Raw genomic sequence first — 22870 nt, 5'->3', positions numbered from 1 at the left:
AATTGCAATGCCCCGCGCTATAAAAAGTTGGATTGGTTTTTAGACCGGGCCGTTGCCCGCTTCCCCGTTCCTGCTCCTAGCCCTTTTCTCCTGGGCATGCGGAGACGGGATGATGCTTTCTTGTTCATCATTTTCCAATTTTTCTTATACTCGTTTTCTGTTTGCTTGCTGTCATGAACCTCATTCCCCCTTGACATCGTGGCGGATACCCCGCTGAATTGTCGAAACTTTTCCTTGGATCTCTTTGTGCTCTTTTCTGCCCGCTTCGCGGGATGCATCCCGTTTGATAGAGGGTCTAGTCTAGTTGCTTCTACTTGAGGCTGAAGTCTCTTAGATCTGCGAAATGACTAGTTCTTGTTCGCGCTTTACATGGTTTTCTTGCTTGTAGATAGCAAAGTAGATAGTTTCGAATAACTGTGTAGGTCTCTTAGGAAGACCACGCCAGACTTAAGGCTCGTGAGATCATTATACTATCTTCCCTCTATACAGCAGCCATCCACCCCACCGATCAATGCCTCGTCCGATCCAGCACCAACTCCGGTCCAAACATATCATGCGCGCCCCGCTGCTTCTGCTCCATCTCCAATTTCCGCTTCTTCGCCAACCGCTCCGTCTCACTCTCCGACGTAACCGCCCCCGCATCAATAGCAGGCGTCGACCGCGGCACCGCAGAATCACGCTTCAAATTGACCTTCTCCGGATTCTGGCAATGATACAACTTCTTCGCAATGCGCTTCAGAATCTTCATCTGATCCGGGTCCGATGAGAGAGGCGTGTACGACTGCAGAAGCGCACCACAATCTGTGAGTACTTGGAGCAGTTTCGTGCGGAGGTCGTAGAGCGGGTTCTGGAGGTTGGAGGGTTCGGTCTCCATGGCGGTCGGGTCAATTGGACCGCCTAGTTTTGTGTCGAGGTAGAACTCGGCGAGCGGTCTGTCGGCGAGGAGGAGGGCTGCTAGCCAGATCTGCGAGGGGGTATACAGGAAGTATGCGTCTGTCATTTGTGCGGCGGACTTTAGCAGTTCTCGCGTGGCGCCGTGTGCACGGCCGATGCGGTCTGTAATGGATGTGCTAGGCACGGGCGGTGGCGCGATGGAAAGCAGTCCTTGTTTGAGACTTTCGGGGGTATGGTGTGGTAGATGGGGTGCTGGCTTAGCCTGGCCTTGGGCGATGGCGGAGAGTTCCATGACGCCACCTTCGAGGCTACGGAAGGGATGGCGCACGTCGAATGTGAAGCGGAGGCCTTGCATGAGAAGGAATTCCGGGGCGATGACATCGTCGGCTGTTGTGTCGCCGGGGATGCCTTCGGCGAATTGCCGGAGGGACATGTAGTAGTTGTCTGTCTTTGTTGCGAGGAAGAGAGCACAGGCCATGATGGATTTGGGGTGGTAGGTCATTGGGGAGTTTGTGAGGTAGAAGCGGCGGAGGTATTGGATTGCAGTGGCCTGGTAAGTGATAGATGTGAGCTTTGGCTGTCCTCGCAAGAAGAAGGGTTCGAGTCTTTGAGTGAAACCAGTTGTAGGTAGACTTACTCGAACATTCGTAGGAAGCGGTGGCCTGTACGTCTCACCCAGCTCTACCGTCTTTTCACAGTAGTATCGAACCAGTACAAGCTCCTCCTCGGGTGTCAAGCATTCAATATCTTTCTCTTCCACGTCGCTTCCCGTCTGTGGTGTTCCTGTCGCGGAGGGTGTGCTGGAGGCATGGCGTTCGCGAGCTCGACGCAGCGCGGCACGTACTCGCTCACTTGCTATATGGTTGGTTTTTGTGCGGAGAGACTTCAGAGAGCTCTCTGTATAGGACCACAATCGGAATTGGGAGGATGTGCGGTAGATGTCGTCTTCGATCATGTTGGCGGTTCAAAGAAAGCCCTGCTTTCTACCGCGGGGTAGCCGATTGTGCTCGAGGTTGGGAAATTAGTTTTTCCAAGGGATCAACTTTAGTGAATGGAGGCAGAAGTGTTAGCTGGTTGTGAGATAAGAAATCGGTGACGCTAGTTCTGCTTAGGAGAAAAGCTATAGTGAAACATTTACCATGCGGAGGTTCAGCAGGGTTAGCAGCACCGAGAGGGCTTATCGATAAGAGTGGCACCCAACACCGCCCTAGAGCAATGAATACTAGATGACCATACAGAAGACATCCGTCTGTTTTTTTTCTTTTTGCATGGAACATGGAGAAAAGGTAAATTTCAATTTATATTTTTCTGTCATTGTATGTAGATCCCCGACACCAGAGCAATGCAATAAATATCACGTGGATCAAACACCCGCGAGCAGGCGTGCACAAATATCATCAACTTGGCCATCGTCTAACTGTCGACTGCGTTGGCTAATTCCAAGCTCTTCAAATATCCTGACAATATCCGGTACTTGGAAGCCCATTGCACCGAAGTTGTCGACCAGAGCCTTGTCATAACCATTGTACCTGTCACAGGTCTGACGTTAGCATATACTATGCGTGGCCTAAGGAAGTCTATTTCGCTTACTGGGCTAGAGAATCATCTTCAACCGTCAAGGGCGCTTCTTCTGTTCCTTCCTGATTGGAGTCCTTTGAAGGAGCACCTGCATAAATGACGGCCCATTCTCGTGCCATGCGCTCGAACTCCCGCGGCCTTTGGAGCATCATATTGGCAACCTCAGCATCCTGGGGATCCTTTGGCTCTGGGGTGCTCAACAATGACTGCAGTGAGATCAGGGCAGATTTGATTGTGAGAACCGGGGACCAAGCGCTCGACAATGTGTCAAGACAGATAGCACCCTGTGAGTTTATTGATGAGCAGCTGTATGTTTATGCACCGGCCTTGCCTCTGTAGAGCTACTCACTGTTTGACTGCTAATATTCGGATGCCAGACTTTGGTCTCAAATTTCATAACTGGAGGCCGGAAAGGGTAATCGGTGGGGATCTTGATGTCAACCTTATAAGTACCACCTTCGTATGGAGTATCTGGAGGACCTGGGAAGATTCCTCGCAAGTGTGTCACATCATCCTGGCCGCCGATGGGCTCCGCCGTGATTTGCGAGTGGGCATCGGCATGGATATCAGCCAATTCCTTGGCAATGCGCCGAGTCCGGTTGCCAGCCATAATGTATTGAGAGCTTGGATCAAATCTCACGTGTCCGCATTCAAACAAGAAGAGAAGTGATATGGGTGTATTCAGGGCGCTTTACGCGGGACCTGATCGTGTGTTCGCTGGTCGCGGGGAAGTGTTTGGATGAAGATGATCGGAGTCGAGGACTATCCAAAGGGGTTGCTTAGAATTTTGAAATGAAAATAGCAGAGATAAAAATATATGTAGACAGGCAATGCATACTGGCACAACGGCAAACGATGGAATACGCAGCTGATGCTCTGTAATCTCACGAATGGAGGGGAAGTATGAGGCGGCCGCTCTGCTCGAACAATAGCTTCGAGGAGCTGCAATGAGCTTCGGGATCAAGATAAGATATGCGTAGAGATTCGGAAACAACTCAAAGTATCCACCGATACTATCGGGCCGATTGGTTGCCGGTCTGAATTTGAATTGTCTTGCTCGTTGCCGAAGCTGCATGGAAAAGCTGAGGGTCCGCGGCCGCAGGATAAGGCACAAAGGCATCCATGACCGCATATCTCCGCCTGAGGTGTCAGCAGGTCACGTGGTGTGATGGCAACAGCTTCCAGCTTGCTCAACCCCCGACTCCGAGCAGCTGCAACCTCTCCAACTGCATTGACACTCCATCCCTTCCACCCGTCTATCTCCATCCCGTTTTGACCTCATCACGCTTGAATCCATTCAAGACACATCAACACCTTTATATCTACCCTCTAGTCGCTGACAGACCTTCTGTCGCTGGCTGACAAACATGGTCAGTCTCAACACCTGCACGATGCTCGGTTATCCGAAACAAGTTTACTGACATACGACATCAAATAGGGTAACCAACAGTCTAACATGGGCGGTGGCCCTGGAGGAGATGGACGCGATGACAAGGACAAGAAGGTATGATTATTCTGGAAAGTTCCTACCGATATCCAGCTCTGACACTACGCCCTACAGAAGGACAAGCCTAAGTACGAGCCACCACCACCACCTACCACTCGCATTGGCCGTAGGAAGCGCAAGGCCGCCGGACCCAGTACCGCCTCCAAGCTCCCAGACATTTACCCTACATCGAGATGTAAGCTGCGCTATCTCCGGATGCAACGCGTGCACGACCACCTGCTGCTAGAGGAGGAATACGTTGAGAACATGGAGCGGCTTCGCAAGGCCAAAGCCCAGGCTGCCCAAGGCCCGGCTCGAACTGAGGATCCGGAGGTGTCAGATCGGAACGCGGATGAACGGAGTCGCGTTGATGACATGCGAGGCAGCCCTATGGGCGTTGGTAATCTGGAGGAGCTGATTGATGACGATCATGCCATTGTGTCCAGCGCGACTGGCCCCGAGTACTACGTATCAATCATGTCCTTTGTCGACAAGGATCTCCTCGAGCCGGGCGCCAGCATTCTACTTCATCACAAATCCGTGTCGGTGGTCGGTGTGTTGACAGAAGAGTCTGATCCGCTTGTCTCGGTGATGAAGCTGGATAAGGCCCCTACCGAGTCATATGCGGATATTGGTGGTCTGGAGGCCCAGATTCAGGAAGTCCGAGAAGCCGTCGAGTTGCCTCTGCTGCATCCTGAATTGTACGAGGAGATGGGTATTAAGCCACCCAAGGGTGTCATCCTCTACGGTGCACCCGGAACAGGAAAGACACTTTTGGCCAAGGCCGTCGCTAACCAGACGAGTGCCACTTTCCTGCGTATTGTTGGCTCCGAGTTGATTCAAAAGTACCTCGGAGATGGTCCGCGATTGGTTCGTCAGATCTTCACTGTTGCCGCTGAGCACGCCCCGTCTATCGTGTTCATCGACGAAATCGATGCCATAGGTACTAAGCGTTACGAATCCACATCTGGTGGTGAACGTGAGATCCAGCGTACCATGCTGGAGCTGCTTAACCAGCTTGATGGTTTCGACGATCGTGGTGATGTGAAGGTCATCATGGCCACCAACAAGATTGAGACTCTGGATCCGGCTTTGATTCGTCCTGGTCGTATTGATCGAAAGATTCTCTTCGAGAACCCCGACCGTAAGTTTTGCTCCAGTTTCGTCCATCGGCTGTTTCAATGACTAACATGTCTTTTCTTTAGAAAATACCAAGAAGAAGATTTTCACCCTGCACACTTCGAAGATGTCCCTCAGCGACGATGTCGACCTCGACGAGTTCATTAACCAGAAGGACGATCTTTCCGGTGCAGATATTCGGGCGATTTGTACTGAAGCTGGTCTTATGGCTCTGCGGGAGCGTCGCATGCGCGTACAGATGGACGACTTCCGGGCGGCTCGGGAACGCATCATGAAGACGAAGCAGGATGGTGGCCCTGTGGAGGGCTTGTACTTGTAAGCGATAGATAGTTTTCGGTGGAAGAAGGTCGATCGACACCGGAGATCTCTGTGGGCTTGATGTGTGTATTTTAATGGAACCCATGATCTATGGGGTAGGCATGCATTGAACTACTAAGCACCTCTGTCACATTTGTAATTTGTCTAGCCTCAGGCATCACGGCCTTTTATGCCCCTGATAGATGAATCACCATCTGTAGAATTGCTGTTATCCATGTTCATAGGCCTTAAGGCAATCGGCAGCAATACCGAGGTGCAAACCGTGCAAACAAGCTCGATAGTGGGTGGATCCGAGGCGGCCTTATCGGCGACGCAAGTTCTTCCTCAGCGCAGCGATAAACCTCACGCCTCAAACATGGACGGATTCGACGAGGAAGCGTTTAAGAAATTCTTTCCTTCCGGCTTTGGCAAGCAGGAGAAATCAATCGATGTTGAATCTCAGATTAATCGGTCCAAGCGAACGGAGATCTCGGCTTCCAAGCCGCTCGCTGGTGCAGACGGAACAGAGCTGAATGCGCCCGCCACAGCTGGTCCTGTCGTTACAGAAAAGAGGCCACAAGAACCCAAAGACAGTGATGAAGACTCTGATGATGATGATTCTGAAGATGAGGATGATGAGGATGAATTCCCTGTATCGCACGAGCTGGTCTTGAAGACTCATGAACGCGCCGTGACAACTATGACCGTGGACCCCTCGGGGGCACGACTAATCACAGGTTCCACTGATTGCACACTGAAACTCCACGACTTTGCTTCCATGACACCTTCAACCATCCGCGCATTCAAGTCTGTCGATCCCTCCGTCAAGAAGCAATCAGCAGCCCAAGACACCCACGCCGTTAACTACGTCGCATTCAACCCGCTCTCTCCCAGCCATGTCCTAGTTGTCCCTGCGACCTCCCAGCCGCGAATCCTGAGTAGAGATGGCGACACTTTGACGGAGTTTGTGAAGGGTGACATGTACCTTCGGGATTCACACCATACGAAGGGCCATACCTCGGAGGTCTCTGGTGGCGTTTGGTGTCCCACGGACGAGAACCTCTGTGCTACAGCTGGATCGGACAGCACTGTGCGTATTTGGGATGTCAATGTAGGCCGCTCCCAGAAGGAGGTGATTGTGCATAAGTCGAAGGCCGCTGGGTCTGCTGGACGGACCAAGATGACCGCCGTGGCTTGGGGATCTCCGAAGCAGGGAGGGTCGAATATCCTTGTTGCTGCGGCACTTGATGGAAGCCTGGTAATGTGGGGTGGGAATGGGCCTTTCACCCGACCTAGTGGTGAAGTCCGAGAGGCACATACCCGAAACACTTGGACCAGTGGCTTAGATATCAGTGCCGATGGACGTCTGATCATCAGCCGAGGTGGAGACGACACCATCAAGTTGTGGGATACACGGAAGTTCAAGTCACCAGTTACAACTGTAACACACCCATCGACCTCCTCCCGGTATCCTACCTCGAACATCCAATTCTCGCCGAGCTCAGCGAACGTCATTGTTGGGTCTGAGACGGGTCACTTGCACATTCTCAACCCCGCGACATTGAAGCCAGAACTAGTAACGCCCGTCACTCCAGGTTCGCCATTGATCACCGTTTTGTGGCATGAGAAGCTCAACCAAATCTTGACTGGCTCCGCCAACGCCGAAACGCATGTCCTATACAACCCAACAATGTCTACTAAGGGAGCTGCTCTGGTCATGTCCAAGGCACCCAAGCGGCGCCATGTGGACGACAACCTAACCCTCACGACAGACCTGTCCTCCGGACTTGCTGGTGATTCCGTGGTTGTCAGCTCCAACGGTGTCCCACATTACAGCTCTGCAACCTTTGCGGCCCGCCACCCAACGATCGGATTGACAGCGTCTGGTCGCTCCAGAGACCCGCGCCGTCCACACATGCCGCAAGTGACGCCCTTTGCCAAGTCTCAGCCGGATGAGAAGCATATTCGTGAGAGTTTCCCTCTCAGTTCCATGCGTGATGAGGACCCGCGAGAGGCACTGTTGAAATACGCCGAGAAGGCAGAGAAAGACCCCATCTTTACTCGTGCATACAAGGAGACACAACCAAACGCGATCTATGCGGAATTGAGCGATGAGGAGGAGGCGGGCCCAGAAAAGAAAAAAGCACGCCGATGATGGATCTGATTTAGATCTATGTAATATAATACCACGATTTCATATCAATTCTTGTCTACTGGACCTGACATGAAGCGAATCAAATATGAGTTACAATGGTACTGATCTACGATCTTCTAAATTCTCGCCTTGGACGATGCCTCTCCATAGGCAGGCTCGGTTCTGTGACTCGTGGGACGATTACCGGTCTCACCTCCATCCGAGGTGGAACATTCTCGCAATAAATGGTACGTATGAGAGAAAGTAGCGCTCTTATTCTCCATCATGCCTAGTTTTCACACTGATATCCCGCTTGGCCCCACGACGGGAGTGGGAAGGATGGATATTTACCTAGAGCCAGAATATATCCACGTCACTAGAGAGCTGCCTAGTCACACTGGTATTGCCCCTCGAGCCTAACAATAGGTAGTATGAGACTTCACTGTCAACAGAGAGAGAGTATTTCTGAGTCACTTCTTGCTCGATTCGATCTTTCTATTAGGCTGCAATATAGTTGCACTTTTAGTCCATTAGCTTCAGCCATCGACCTCAACGACCAATTTTCCAATACTGTAATCAAGAATTCCATAGAGAAAGAATCTCACCGATAAAACAAGCCGCGCATGGCATCCTTCCTTACATCTGCCGCTGTGGAATGTTCCCCTCCCAAGAGCCGAGCGATCTACACTGCACTTTGAATCCACCCAAACTACCAATTACAACCACCAACCACAACAAGCTGGGCTTTGGCCTCGCGCATATCCTGGGCCAGAGCGCGAATGTACTGGCAAAAGACTAGCGATAAGCGGGGTCCCTACGAAGTCATTTGTTGCTTGGCGCAAGGAGTGGACTAACTACTAACCTGGTTAGTTAGTTAACGAACCTGGAGGCCGTTTGGTGCTGACACAGCATCTCTCCGCTCGCTGGGCCTTCTCTCCGCGTGCTGCCGCCCACGCTCCAACGCTCTACCCGCGACTGCGAGGCACTTTCGGAAACGACAGTTGACCGGAATCTTCCTATCTGTCTGCTCCAAAATGCTGCCTATCGCGCTGTGAAGAGCCCTCGCCAAACCGCGACCTGATTCAACACGGAATAGTGCCGCTTCTAGAGTTCGGCTTCGGGCGGGACACCGAGTTGACCACCAAGTTTGCATAGTGTTGGTGTTGTCCATACTCTATCGACTAGATGGATTCGTCGCAGCATCCCCTGGTAGCGGGCTTCCTTACCTCTCTCGCCTCTTCGACTATCGCGCCTTCCGCTACGACCCCGTATTTGGCCTCCTATTCACAACACGCATACTCCGCTCTCTCGAATTCAACTTCGCAAGTGCCTTCTGATCGCGATGGCGGCGATGATGGGAACATGGAGAGGTGGTCGTCGCTTATCGGTATTGTGACCGCTCTGATCGGCAACGTGTTGATCTCTATGGCGCTCAATATCCAGCGCTATGCGCATATTCGGATCACACGGGAATGGGAGCTGAATAAGCTGAAGAAGGAAGCTGAACAGAGACAGGCACATTCTGGATCTGCCACTGCGAATCCCTATGGGACCGTTGGAGGTGATAGTCGAGGCCGATCGCGGGAACAGGATCGGCGCCACGGCCATGGTGGTTTTGAGGCTTATCGCGATGACGAAGATGCGCCTCCCAGGGGACGACATAGCACTCGAAGCTCTCGCGACAGCGCACGCGATTCGTTTGCATCTGATAGTACCGCTCGTCCAGGCGACTCCGAGGACCGAAAATCTTACTTACGGTCCCCGTACTGGTGGGCCGGTATCATCCTCATGGTTCTGGGTGAGACTGGGAACTTCCTCGCCTATGGCTTTGCTCCGGCCTCGATTGTCTCTCCTCTAGGTGTCGTTGCTTTGATATCCAACTGCGTTATCGCACCCTGTCTTCTCAAGGAAAAGTTTCGACAGCGAGATTTCTGGGGCGTACTGGTCGCTATCGCTGGAGCGGTGGTGGTTGTGCTCAGTGCCAGATCTTCAGAGGACAAAATCGGCCCTGGCGAGATCTGGATGATGATCACTCGTTGGGAGTTTGAGCTTTACCTGGGATTGACTATCGCACTGATTATCGGTCTCATGTGGGCCAGCTTCTCATACGGTTCGCGCTCGATTCTGATCGATGTCGGGCTTGTGGCATTATTTGGTGAGTCTTGCGAGAAACCATCTTTAAAAGCTCATATTAACCGTGTCTATTAGGTGGATATACGGCTTTGTCCACCAAGGGCGTCTCCTCATTGTTATCATTCACATTGTGGCATGTCATTACATACCCCATTACCTACCTACTTGTTTTCGTTCTTGTCTCCAGTGCCTTGATGCAAATCCGTTACATCAACCGAGCTCTGCAGCGCTTTGACTCCACCCAGGTGATTCCGACGCAATTTGTTCTATTCACGCTCTCTGTGATCGTTGGGAGCGCTGTTCTTTACCGCGACTTCGAGTCAATGTCGGCTGGTCGAGCTGGAAAGTTCGTGGGTGGATGCGCTCTGACCTTCCTGGGTGTCTACTTTATAACTAGTGGTCGAGTGCGTTCTGACGATGAGTCTACCTTTTCTACGGAGGATGAAGAGGAGGCCATCGGCTTGCTGTATGGTGAACGATATCGCGACAGGATTGACTTGTCTCCACCTGCCCAACACTATCGGGCACCAAAGACACTCCCCGTCGATCGCGAGGAAGAGGATGCTGTGTTGTCTCCAATTGGCTCTCTTACAAGCCGTGGCATTGATGGCATAGATGATGACCAGCTTATACCTCGGGGTGCTCATTCTGGGGCTCCTTCTTCCCCGGCCGGCTCATTGACTGCCGAGTCTTCCCTCTCAGGGCCATCTCTAGATCACGCATCGGCCCTACGTCCGCCTTCTCGTATGTCCAACCCATGGGCAGACTCGATCGATGCACCCCCGGAAACCCCTAAATCCGACCTCGAGGCTTACTGTCATACCACTCCACTTGCACCGGAAGGCGATGGTACTCAGGAGTCCACTGTGCTTTTGCGCTTCCCTCCTGCGCCCGGCATCGAAGAGGATCCAGCAAAAAAGTCACCTGTCCCTCGGCGGGCCTCAACTCCTCTTGCGCTAGACCAGCCTCACACCAACGATCGGAGTCATACGACTCTGGACACTCCTTCGCGACGAGCCATGCGCAACTCTATATCCAATCGCTTTTCCCCTGGACCGCTCCTTCCTACTCTTTCTGGCGGGTTTAGCGCTGTTGTTGCGGAATCTCTGCGTCGGGGCGAGGGTAGCCCATTGAAGGATCGTGCTCGGCGAAAGGTTGGGCGCCGCCGTCAACTTGACGGTGCCTTCGAACATGAGCCGGCTCGGTATCAAGATGGTGATCTTGGAGTGGATGGCATCGATGATCCCCTGAACATTGCCACTGCGCGACTGCAATCTGCTACCGGTCTGGTCGTACCATCTGCGGAGGGTGGACGGTCAACACCTGCTCTGGCTACAGAGATTTATAACCCTCAGACCCCGAAACCAGACGAGGAAGTTGGACGGCTACGCAGCTTCAGCGACTCATGGAGTGGTGGTCTTGCATGGCTTGGTGGTGCCTTGAGATTGCACCAGGATCCACCTGTGGATAGCGGTGCGATCGCGCAAGGAACCACGACTCCGCAGGGTGATCAGGATCCGACTGGCGAGGGTGGTCATAGCCACACCGATGCTGCAACTGCCGACGCTGACTCTCGATCATAACTGCAGCAAGGAACACAAGGGGCCATCGAACAACCCCCCTGTTTTCAAAGCCGTACATGAAGAGTGGCTGGGTCACTCAAACCATACATACACTTTTGCGCAGCTTTTCTTTCTCTGTTGTTCTTCCTTCTATTCGGCGGGTGGGATCTTTTTATTCTGTCGGCATACTTGGGTTGTAATTGGCAATTTGCAGCATTATTCTGCGACGTACATTCTCTTCGGCATTTAATATCCTTCTCATTGTGAATTTCTTTTTTCGGTATGTGTACCTTTCTAGGAAGGTTTATATTGCGAGTTTCTCTCCTGTCCACGCTATGACTGTTCCTATCTCGCATCCGTGTACAAGTTATTCCTCTCCAAATTCTGGCCAATCTGGGGCACCTCATTCAGAGTCATTTTAATCTTCCGATTGAACTTTATTAGCGAAGTTCGGAAAATTGCATCTTGCATATCTCATTAGCAGCGGAGATAATGCACGATGCTCATAGGTGGAAAAAGCAACGAGACTAGGATGAAACAGAAGTACCCGTTGAAGAAGCATCTCCCTTCTAGCATGGTTCGCGGATAAAATCTCAGGCCATTCCTCGGCGAGTCCCCTCATTTATCCGCAGTTTACCTTTCCCCGCCTCTCGAGTCCGAAAAGTTTATGAGGAGATGTGGAGCCCTCGTTTCTATCCCTGAAAAAGCGATCTCCACAAGGACCGCTTAACAAACGGGGTGGGCGCCAGCCAAAGCGGCGGGCTTGCCCTCCGTTTCTTTATAGTCTTAGCGCCTGAAGACTATCCCCAGAACTACCAGATGAACAATCTACTGCGGCAGCCGACCTGTTTAACCCGTGATCGCTTCATCTCCGACGCCATCCTAAACTGCAAGCTAAGCGTTGATCTAATATCCGCTGTACGTGCTGTACTCCAATGGCAGGAAAGCATAGCCCGACGCGACAAGCCCCAAATGGCTTTTCCCCGCGGGGTCGAGGGAGCAATTTCAAGCTGCTATTCTTTATTATGAGGGGATCGACTCGCGATCGTCGGGGAAATTTTTCTTCGTATCCTCCAGATCCTCGACTGCAGTCTGCGCCGAGGAATTGAAGGTGGTTATAGCTTTTTCTCGGGTTTTTTGAGAAGCATTGGCTTGAAAAGCCCTCATCACATCGTTCAAGATGATGGTCAAGGGTCTTGCTAGCAGCTTGCTGCTTGCACCGCTCATTGCTTCTGTCTCGGGCAAGAGCACACCTCTCTACAAGGATGCCAACGCGCCGGTCGAGAAGCGAGTGAAGGATTTGTTGGGCCGGATGACGATTGAGGATAAGATGGCTCAATTGATGCAAGGTAAGTGCGCTGAAGTTTTGTAGAGGCTGTTCTGTGGGAAATTGCTAACTTGTGTGGCTGCCAGGCGATGTCACCAACTGGATGAACTCGACATCAGGCGCATTCAATTATACTGGGCTTGTCACGAATATGGAAATGAAAGCAGGTTCCTTCTATGGTATGGGCGTATACCAACCCATGTTTTATCGCGGCCCAAAACTAAGAAGTTCACAGTTGGATACCCGGTTGCCTGGGACTGGATTGCCGACAACATCAAGAGGGCTCAGGACTATCTGCTTCAGAACACTACCCTTGGAATTCCTGCTCTTGTTCAGACAGAGGGTATGTATATTGGTAGCCCAGATCCATTGTGCGAATAACCTCAACTGATGGTTCTGTTTTAAAGGTATTCACGGATTCTTGGTCGGCAATGCAACCATCTTCAATTCCCCAATCGCATACGGATGCTCCTGGAACAAGGATGTGCGTAGACAAAGTCCCTTTACCACAGATTCCAAATACTAACGAATCAACCCCAGCTCGTTCAAAAAATGGGACAGGTCATTGGACAGGAAGCCCAAACTCTGGGTGTCAGTCAGCTGTTCGCGCCTGTTGTTGACTTGGCTCGTGAACTTCGCTATGGACGTGTAAGTACAAACTGAAAACCTCCGGTGGTTGTAGCGTTGCTGATAATTGAGTTTCTAGGTCGAGGAAACTTTCTCAGAAGACTCATTCCTCGCTGGCGAGATTGGTTATAGCTACGTCAAGGGCCTGCAGAGCAAGAATGTTTCAGCAATGGTTAAGCACTTTGTGGGATTCAGTAGCCCCGAACAAGGATTGAATACTGGCCCCGTTCACGGTGGCGAGAGAGAATTGCGTACCACGTGAGAAGTCATATACATCCCTGTCACGGAACACTATACTGACTATGTACTAGCTGGATGCCGTCATTCAAGCGCGCCATCATTGACGCCGGTGCTTGGTCCATCATGGCAGCCTATCATTCGTAAGAGCATCTCAGATGAACTATAGTTCACCCAAGAAATACTAACTGATCAATGCTAGATATGACGGAGTTCCAGCGGTCTCAGACTACCATACTCTTACTGAGATCCTGCGAGAGGAATGGGGCTATGACTATTTCGTGATGACAGATGCTGGCGGCAGTGACCGACTCTGCAATTCTTTCAAGATGTGCCAGAGCAACCCCATCGATATGGCCTCTGTTACCACACAGCTCTTGACTGCCGGAGTTGACGTTGAGATGGGAGGTGGTTCTTTGTAAGATATCATGTCCACAATAATGACAGCGATCGAGTGAGCTAACACTTAACAGCAACTTCCAAAAGATCCCCGAGCTGGTCAAGTCGGGCAAGCTGGATATTGCCACTGTCAATACCGCTGTGTCCAGACTGCTCCGCGTCAAGTTCGAGATGGGTCTCTTTGAGAACCCATATCCTGCTGCGCCAGAAGACAAATGGAGCAGCCTGATTAACAACGCCGCAGCTAAGCAGGTTGCTAGAGACCTAGACAAGGAATCCATCGTGCTTTTGGAAAACCACAACGCGACTCTTCCTCTGAAGAAGTCTGGCAGCATTGCTGTCATTGGACCAATGGCTCACGGATTCATGAACGTAAGTCTGGACTTCGATTCCTTCATTTGTTAAATGATGTCTGACCTCACTTGTCTTAGTACGGCGATTATGTTGTCTACCAAAGTCAATATCGGGGCGTCACTCCACTTGACGGTATCAAGGCGGCAGTCGGATCCAGCGCTCAAATTAACTATGCTCAAGGATGTGAGCGATGGAGCAACGACGAGTCAGGATTCGCCGAGGCCGTTGAAGCAGCTAAGAAATCTGACGTTGCCGTCGTCGTTGTTGGAACTTGGTCGAGGGATCAAAATCAGCTCTGGCAGGGCTTGAATGCAACGTGAGTGAAACACTGTCTTGGCCAGCCACAAGACTCCACCCAAGACATCGATCAGACCCTGACTCCACACTAGAACCGGTGAACATGTCGACGAAGATGACCTTTCCCTGGTCGGTGCCCAGGGCCCGCTCATCAAGGCCATCGCTGACACCGGCGTGCCGACCATCGTTGTTCTCTCCAGCGGCAAGCCTATCACTGACACATGGATCTCAAACTCGACCTCTGCTCTAGTCCAGCAATTCTACCCATCCGAAGAAGGTGGCAATGCCCTTGCCGATGTTCTGTTCGGTGACTACAACCCTTCGGGCAAGCTTTCCGTCAGTTTCCCCCGCTATGTCGGCGACCTTCCGATCTTCTACGACTACTTGAACTCGGGCCGCTCGATTGGTGACTCGGGCCATGTAGACAGCAACGGGACCCTCGTCTTCGGGCACCAATACGTTCTCGGCAACCCACTTCCCTGGTATCCGTTCGGCTACGGCAAGAGTTACTCCACTTTTGAGTATGGGTCGGTCAGCGTCGACCGCACCACCGTCTCTGCGTCCGACGAGAGTGTTACCGTGAGTGTGGATGTGACCAACACGGACAAGAGCCGGGATGCCACGGAGGTTGTCCAAGTCTATGTCTCCGATGACATTGCTTCTGTGGTTGTTCCTAACCGCGCACTGAAGGGCTTCGACAAGGTTGTCATCCCCGCTGGCACGACCACGACTGTCAAGATTCCTATTCTGATCAAGGACATCGGTCTGTGGAACACTCGCATGCAGTACGTTGTTGAGCCTGGCAATTTCACTGTTCTCGTTGGCAGTAGCTCGGAGGATATCAGAGGAAACGCTACTTTCACTGTGCGGTAATTCTCTAGACACTCGTTCCACGCATTCGCCCTTTGTTGTACGCATTCAAGTAAATATTTTGCGTGAAATTCAGAAATAATTATTTGAGCGCTGTCTATATGATCCCATTAAACGCCGATTTTATGCAAAATAAGTATGTTTTATATCCAGGACATGCGTTTGTTCCACGAATTGCGTTGGTAGGAGGTAGTCGTCTCGTCGGTCAATAGCCACCCAGGCTCTTGGTGGTCAGGCTCGACTCTTGTCAACGTCAACCGCTTCGATGCGCGCGTCGTCGCGTCCAGACCTGGAGCTGCCACTGGCAATGTAACTTCCTCAAAATCAGAGTCTGTGTCTTGCTCCAAGCTGAGAACAACTTCGATCGCTTGTTGGTCCTCGATGACCTTGGGATGGCGCTTGGCGAAGTAACGGGCGTATTTGTACAGTGACCAGTAGCAGCTGAAGACGTTAATGAATGTCAGAGCGATCTTGTAGAAGGTGTAGTAGAAGATCATGACAATCCAGTTGATGCGCTCTTTCTTCAGACGGAGGTGGATCTCGTTGAAGATGATGACGTTGATGATGTACATGGCAATGGTGACGCCGAGGAGCATGCCGCAGAATCCGGGACGGACGATAAATGAGATGGGCAGAACGAATGGAGCGAGGAGATAAATGAGAGTCTCATAAACCTGTGAGATGTTGTTAGGACTTCTCTGTCTGTTGGTGGTTGTTATTGGTAAGTATCTCACCTCTTGGAAAACGCAAAGCTTGGCCCCGATTTCCCACCATCCCAGCTTCCAGCTCGTCAGGATATATTTCATGTCATAGTACATGCCAACGACAAAGAAGAAATTCCAGCGCTTGAATCGCTGCGAGAAGATCGTCATCTCGCCGAAGCCTCCACGACTGCCACTGCCACTAAAGAAAACCGAAGACGGGGTTTCGGTCTCCACGAACACCGAAGAACACATAGTGATGCGTCCTCCAAGACGACGACAACTATCTCCAAAGAACCAATCTTCTGAGACGGAGAATCCAGGATGCTCATGGAAAGTCTGCTTCAAGAACTCCGTATTCCAAATTGAAATGGCTCCGTGAGGAAAGGTTGCACTTCCAAGTTTGCCAAAGAACGCTCGCTGGAGGCCGGACATTTTGTACTCCAAATCTTGCGCTTGCTGACAGTAAGTGCCTTTTGATGAGTTTGGGCCCACACTCTTGATCGTATATCCAATACACTTGACTTTACCCTTGAGCCGATCACTGACGATAGGGAAGTTGGGAGGCAAGGCGCAGTCGTCGTCGATTAGAAGAACATTTTCAAATCCCTTGGCAGCGTAGCAACCAGCAAATTGAGCAACAATCTTAGACCCGATAGGTACCCAGAGATGGTTGACTCCATAAGGTGCGCAAACCTCCTCGGTGTTGTCCAGTGGTGTTTCAGAATTGCCATTGGCGATGACAAAAATATTCTCTGGTGGGAAAATTTCCAAGGCCGCCTTCAATGTTGGGCCGATGATGTTGGCGGATTTGTAGCATGGGATCAATAGAGCAGTTATTTTGGCGTTTTCAGCTCTTTTCTCGAGATCCAGATCTGACATCTCGTCTTTTTGTGGAGGGTCTTTTTCGAACAAGATTAAAAGGGGAAGGAAAGCGTAACTATATCGGTGGTTAGACTTCTCGGTGCGCACAAGGAGGATATGGTTGTGCTTACAGAGCAGCAAGGCCAATTGTAATGGCATATCCTCCCTGAATAACAAACTTATGCGCGACAACCCAATATAGCCACCAAACGGCACCTTTCCAGAGTGGCATGCCGATCAAGACAAAGTAGACGAACAGAAGAAGGAGCGTATAAATGGCATATTCGAACATCACTCGCACCCAATGCTTGCGATGCAAAACCACCCCTCTTGTTTTGGCTTTCTCGTATGCATCGTGCATGCTACTCTGGCGACTATGCTGGGTGCGAGAGCTAACCCTGCTCATTTGTGTCGGACTGAGGGCTGCATTTTTGATTGGTGTAATTGGTTCCTTTTCAGAGAGTCCGGATGGCGATTGCAATGGCGGCGTTAAAAGGGTAGGTGTTCTGGCTTCTTCCCACACTGAGAAGTAAAAGTTAGATATCGCGTTTCATGCTGTGAGTCTCTTGAGTATAATTACCTTGCAATTCTGGAGGATTAGTCTGTGGCCGTGATACGGGAGCGGGCCTTTGAACCCTCCGGGTAGAGAGACTGAAAGATCTACTCAGACCTCCCTGTTGCTTCTGGCTTGCCGCTGCGGCCAGATTATATGGGACACGGTTGTTTCTAGGAAGAGACTTCTCCCATTTTGTCTGTTCCCAGGGCGAATCGAACTTGGCCGTTGCCAGGAGTGGCCTTGGGATAGGCACATCCTCCACAATGGAATGCCGAGCATTCCTCTTGGTCGACATTTAGAGAGTATAATGCATAAAATGAGGGGCTTAGTGAAATGAAAGGATGATAGGGACAATAATCAGTTAAAAGAACGGACGACAACGGTCATTGCCAGAGAAAAAGAACGTGAAATTGGGATCGGGGCCAGAGATGGGAAACCTGAATATTCTATAAAAACCTGTCTGCTCTACGGAGTACATACAGGCAAAATACTAGCCTAGGGAAGTGGATCTCAACACGGTGTTTATGCCCCATTCTCGTCCTGAACCTCGATCTGGATGGCCGCAGATATGCCCTGAAGGGTCTAAAGGCTCCGAGCTCACAGCTCCAATCCCACGAACCGAATTACTTAAATTTCACAGGAACGCGGTACCTGTCATCTTTTCGGGCCATACTGGGATGAGATGACGGAATTTCTGTGCATGAAACCGATCCTGTTCATGCACGTTGCTCCGGATGGTGAACCTTGTGGATACGGTGGATTGGTGACAAGACTTTTCTACCTTCCCAAACGGAGGCTAGTGGGGGCATCGCGTGAATATGAAACGCACTTGATCATTGACAGACCAGTTCACGCTATAGCGTAGCCATTAATAACTTTTTTTCTACTAGGTATACTGTAGTCGTCTGTTGTGGATCAACGGTGCGCATCATACTCTAGTTCGCGGTCTCTAGCGGGTAGGCCGCCGAGGCCTGAGGGGCTAGTTTTCCAACACGACCCCCAGCATTGGCAGTATAACTGCGAAATTATAATTGCGAAGATAGAGTGAACTCCAATCGCGGTGGCGAACAAGAGAACTTTCTTCTGGTACAGGGTCTCTGGGATTGTCTTAGTCTATCCAACTTTTCTTCATCGACAATCAAGATCGGTTAATCGGTTAGCAGAGATTTTAGCGTGGACAGCTGCCTTACAAGCTCCACTCATCCACTTGACCAGTGAAAAAACCATCACGAAGTGCCTGGCCCTGGGGATCGTCAATCCTGCTTTCCTGTTCTACTCTCATCAAAATAGATTGACCGGCCTATGATATGGGCTGAGTCCTCGGCCGTGTACCATCGGATGCGTCGTAATGGTAGTGGGGAGACGTTGCGCCGAATCGTTGGAAAAGGATCCGAGCCCCACATGAAGACCCGAGGAAGTAGGATTGGATTTGACCAAGAAAGACGATGGGAAAATAGGATCTAGGATCCTGTGCATGAAAATTGTAACTGTTTTTTAGTATGCTTGGGATATCACAATTGCCCCCAAAGTCGACTCGAATCTTTGACCAGATTTAGTATCAATCGCGAAAACGATATCATCTCAGCCATCTAAGCCACATGGCACTAAAATAAAGTTCCAGGCACGGAGTGGCTCAAATTGCCGTAAATTGTAATAGCGGATTGGCTTTTTTTAGGCTGAGCTGAAGTGGCGAAAAAAACCTCTGCTGCTAAGATTCTTGGCTATGCCGGCCTTGAGCCGCAATTCGAGATCTACAAGACCTCAATTAAATGTGCAAATATCTACGCCTTGAATCAACAGTGAAATGGAACAGTCCACTACTTTCTGCACTTCAGGAGAAATGTACTTACCTACTAGTTTCCAAAATAAACAACCATGTCAGGACGTGGCTTACTCATGACGTACGCGGGCTCGTGGACTCCGCATCGTGGGGTCTGGGTCTCATCACTTACAATGCTACGAGCTTCGATAAACATAGAATCTGCCCTATGGTAATGATCTATAGCTGCATATTTCCTTGCCATTAGTATCGGTGCATAATAAACTATACATAATTACAAGCTAGGTTCTGTAGCTTCTCGGAAGCGAACAGTGTCGTCCATCACTAAATAAGCCACTAGGCGAATGACGCGCAATCGACGTGGCCTCGTTCACCGTACTTTGGAGCCAGCTACCGAAGTTTCCACTATTCATTGATCCGTAAGAAAATTGGGCAACTATAGCGATCATCATGACATATGTGCAGTAGCTGCAAGCTGGGCTTCCACCTTCACGTGGAGTCTTCCAGCCTCTCGGGAGCGCCGGCAAGAATATTTACAATCTACAGGGCATGGACTACCAACTAACCTCGACTGGTTCTATTTCAGGTCAATATCGACTTTTCCACTCATCTTGTCTCTCTTATATACAGTGGCATTCGCAGGGAAGGTTGTCTTCTGGTAATCTCCGGCACTCAATACAACGGGGCTTCTAATAAGACCCATACTGTACGGTAGCCACATAAACCTATAGCCCCTAAAACCCAAGATCCAAGGAAGCCAGAATAGCTCAAAATACTGCAACTCACTGTCCTTTAAGAGTGGCTTGCACAACCTTGGAAGCGCCGGAATCGTCTAGCACGCTAGATGGCTCCAGCTGGGTACAAAAGGTGATCCCAGTAATACTGGAGGCATGAGGGCTGAAATAAGTCCAGTGACCCGCTCGGACATTTCCTCGGGCATTCGAACTTAGAGCTCATAATTTAAAGTTAAGATGATCACGACCTATTGTAGTAAGGAAATTGACGCTGGTCAAAGCCTGTTCAATTGGACAGAGAAAATCAATGGCCGAAATCCATTATGGTACAGTTCCATACGAGCAAAGAAGAATCTGCACCTGTTGCGGCCGTAAGAAGTTCTCCCCGATCTGGTTCTCAAGCTAAATATGGAATTTTAGATCCCATTCGACGACCTGGTTTGAAAAGATCCAGGGAAGGCAATGGGTTACATATGCACATGTGCAATGGGATATACTACATCGAGTGGTTGGTAGCGTGTGGCATAAGGAGTTTTCCTAGTCAAATCCAACGATAAAGACATGAGTGGTGGTAACGATTCGTATACTTCAGGTACCCTCATTTTCCAGTCCTTCGGGCTCTGATCCAGACCCCCTCCTAGGAACCGCTTTGCCTGGTGTATTCCCCGGCTGCGGCGAGGGAGGTAGATCAGCTTTCTTACTACCCACTACCGGTGTGGTCGGATTACTTTGCCCGTCCGCTGAGCGACCTTCTGCACGTCTTGTCTTCGCGCCCTCCTTCAATTTTTCCCATCGATCCCGATACCGTCCAAGGACTTTATTGAGTTTGTCGTTTTCTCGGCCAACTCTTTCCAGCTCCCGCTCACCGCGACGGACGAGGTCCTCCAGCTCTTTAACTCGGGCATCTGCATCCGAAGCCGCGGGTGCCGTGGTGAGAGTTGCAGTAGGGGATACGGCAGGGGAGCCATGAGTATAATACTCTGACGCTCCAGAGTTATGGTGATGCATTGCTCTTAGAGACTGCTGTAGCGCCATGGATGATGACTGTGCATTGACCTCCCACATGTGTAGACGTTTTGAAAGAGTATCTGATAGTTGCTTCAGTGCCTGATTCTCCATCTGCAGTTCTTCCAAGGTCTTTGGGTTCTGCAAGGTCGTGAGTTTATCCGATACACCACGGCGTGATGCCCGCGAAGTATTGCCGATACTCTGTCGCATCTCGGGAGTTGATGGGGTTTCTCGCGCATCTACAAAGTCATCCTCGCCGTCTTCAAAGCTATTTCGACGCGCCTCTTTCTCGGCCCGAGATAGAATTCCCGCATATGACATCGTGCCCCCGGTGGTGGGAACAACATAGAAAGACTCGGCCGGGTTTCCAGGCCCGGTTCCGGGCATGTCATGGATTGAGCGCAGAGCTGCCCTCGAAAAGAGCCGGTTCACGTCTGGCTCCTGGAAGGTAGACTTGCGGTCTGAAGTGGCATGATGGCGGTCAAGCTTGGTCTCTGCGGGGGATTTTCGACTGGCTGGTGCCGTCTTTGACGAATCTTCCGTTCCCAGAGGAAGTCCTGCAAACGATAAAGGTACAGAAATTTTTGAGATCAGACCTTCAAATGTTGAGTAAAAGCGTTGGAACGAATCCTCCGTAGTTGAAGTTTGACCTTTTGAAGGAGTTGACTCGGCACCCTCCGAAGGCACGACTTGCTGAGACGTGATATCAGTGGGACTGGGCAATGGCGGAGACCAGGGCTGTCTTGGTGTGCGGCTATTCTGGTTCTTCATCGACGCCTCTCGCGGTCTTGACTCTCCTGTTCCAATTCTTGACGGTCCATCGGTCATCTTCGCCCCGGCTTGCTGTGTGGAAAGAGTCGGCGACACTGGGGATCCGCGGCGAGGGTGGGCCGGTATGCCTCGCGCAGACGCTAGATTACTAGCGATAGAAGAAGACTCTCGACTTGGCAACCGAGGGTTCCCTGGCAGTCTCGGAGGTTGGCTTTGGGCATCCTGGCTTGCGGTCTTTGCGGCCCGCGTCTCTGTTGCCGAAGACTGAGCGGAGGCGTTTATCGGGGACGCGGCGGACGCTGCTCCATTAGCTGCACTGGCAGGGTGCTCATGTTGGAATCTTAAGATCTCGGCTAGCTTCTTGTGGTGGTGTTCGAGGAGCCGCAGTGTACGCAGGGCCTTGAGGCCGAGTAAGTCAGTACTCGACTGGTTTGCTTGGGGGCAGGGCATCCTCAACGTACCTCTTGGTCAGAAGTGCTCTGGGCTACGGTCGCGAACTCACCGGCTGCTAAATCATGCTCCTCGCTGGCGGCGACGGGGTTGGACTTGCGGGTTTCGAGGACGGCATTACGTGCGTGGGTGTGGGCCTAGATCTGTTTAGGGCCCGTTGCCTACAAGATGGGAGCAGGATGAGTGGGGGGAATCCCGATCTTACCAAGGTCAGCGGTGCAACCTCCATGGTGGGAGAGTCAGAGGTGGTGCATAGGCCGCGGAGTCATAAGGCATTCCTTGATTAGGGCTGGGGGGTTGTGGCGATGTCGTGGTGGAGAGGGCAAGGCAAGCAACAGTGACGCCATGGGAGGAGTGAGGAAGAGCTGATGCGGAGAAAGTGGGAATACGAAAGTACGACAGTGGTAAAGTAACGGTATTGAGCATACACAATTTCGTACATACTCTACTGTACAAGTAGTGGGAGTGTACACATAAGCTGGTATGTCCCAGTCAACTAGAGGTCTCCTCTGTCAGATTCCCTTTGGGGGTAACATTTGATCAGATATACTTTTCTAATCTAGATCCAAGGTCGTATCCATTGACCACAATGACCTTGTTGGCTGCTGAACGCAGCATCGGCCGGCCACAGGCGTCACATCCCGCATTCTGGACGGTGGAGACTACAAGCC

General features: G+C 51.1%; 8 protein-coding genes across 8 annotated transcripts; 4 read left to right on the top strand and 4 right to left on the bottom strand.

Moving 5' to 3' along the window:
• Nucleotides 1-508: 508 nt before the first annotated feature.
• On the bottom strand, nt 509-1849 carry N7458_003336 (TFIIH complex kinase subunit CCL1; the record flags this gene model as incomplete). The annotated part of the gene is made up of 1 exon (XM_056906719.1): nt 509-1849. One exon carries the CDS (start codon nt 1847-1849, stop codon nt 509-511), a length of 1341 nt encoding a protein of 446 aa, XP_056770826.1.
• A 408-nt stretch (nt 1850-2257) lies between these two features.
• On the bottom strand, nt 2258-3082 carry N7458_003335 (E2 ubiquitin-conjugating protein UBC1; the record flags this gene model as incomplete). Its single annotated transcript, XM_056906718.1, has 3 exons — nt 2258-2423; nt 2485-2756; nt 2822-3082. 3 exons carry the CDS (start codon nt 3080-3082, stop codon nt 2258-2260), a joined length of 699 nt encoding a protein of 232 aa, XP_056770825.1.
• Nucleotides 3083-3839: 757 nt separating this feature from the next.
• On the top strand, nt 3840-5417 carry N7458_003334 (proteasome regulatory particle base subunit RPT2; the record flags this gene model as incomplete). The annotated part of the gene is made up of 4 exons (XM_056906717.1): nt 3840-3842; nt 3911-3976; nt 4034-5102; nt 5164-5417. 4 exons carry the CDS (start codon nt 3840-3842, stop codon nt 5415-5417), a joined length of 1392 nt encoding a protein of 463 aa, XP_056770824.1.
• A 213-nt stretch (nt 5418-5630) lies between these two features.
• Nucleotides 5631-7550, top strand: N7458_003333 (WD40 repeat domain-containing protein; the record flags this gene model as incomplete). Its single annotated transcript, XM_056906716.1, has 1 exon — nt 5631-7550. The coding sequence occupies one exon, from the start codon at nt 5631-5633 to the stop codon at nt 7548-7550; it is 1920 nt and encodes a 639-aa protein (XP_056770823.1).
• A 1164-nt stretch (nt 7551-8714) lies between these two features.
• On the top strand, nt 8715-11245 carry N7458_003332 (DUF803 domain membrane protein; the record flags this gene model as incomplete). The annotated part of the gene is made up of 2 exons (XM_056906715.1): nt 8715-9684; nt 9738-11245. The coding sequence occupies 2 exons, from the start codon at nt 8715-8717 to the stop codon at nt 11243-11245; spliced, it is 2478 nt and encodes an 825-aa protein (XP_056770822.1).
• Nucleotides 11246-12404: 1159 nt separating this feature from the next.
• N7458_003331 (uncharacterized protein) lies at nt 12405-15338 on the top strand (the record flags this gene model as incomplete). Its single annotated transcript, XM_056906714.1, has 11 exons — nt 12405-12573; nt 12638-12730; nt 12787-12894; nt 12959-13035; nt 13092-13199; nt 13258-13436; nt 13490-13558; nt 13618-13833; nt 13889-14186; nt 14246-14484; nt 14558-15338. The coding sequence occupies 11 exons, from the start codon at nt 12405-12407 to the stop codon at nt 15336-15338; spliced, it is 2337 nt and encodes a 778-aa protein (XP_056770821.1).
• A 140-nt stretch (nt 15339-15478) lies between these two features.
• Nucleotides 15479-17751, bottom strand: N7458_003330 (uncharacterized protein; the record flags this gene model as incomplete). The annotated part of the gene is made up of 4 exons (XM_056906713.1): nt 15479-16009; nt 16070-16976; nt 17032-17422; nt 17481-17751. 4 exons carry the CDS (start codon nt 17749-17751, stop codon nt 15479-15481), a joined length of 2100 nt encoding a protein of 699 aa, XP_056770820.1.
• Nucleotides 17752-20558: 2807 nt separating this feature from the next.
• N7458_003329 (uncharacterized protein) lies at nt 20559-22428 on the bottom strand (the record flags this gene model as incomplete). Its single annotated transcript, XM_056906712.1, has 3 exons — nt 20559-22148; nt 22211-22336; nt 22405-22428. The coding sequence occupies 3 exons, from the start codon at nt 22426-22428 to the stop codon at nt 20559-20561; spliced, it is 1740 nt and encodes a 579-aa protein (XP_056770819.1).
• Nucleotides 22429-22870: the final 442 nt, after the last annotated feature.

This window comes from Penicillium daleae (assembly GCF_028827525.1).
Source record: "Penicillium daleae strain IBT 16125 chromosome Unknown utg000002l_segment0_segment0, whole genome shotgun sequence".
Taxonomy (NCBI): Eukaryota; Fungi; Ascomycota; class Eurotiomycetes; order Eurotiales; family Aspergillaceae; genus Penicillium; species Penicillium daleae.
This window is presented reverse-complemented; position numbering and strand designations above follow the sequence as displayed.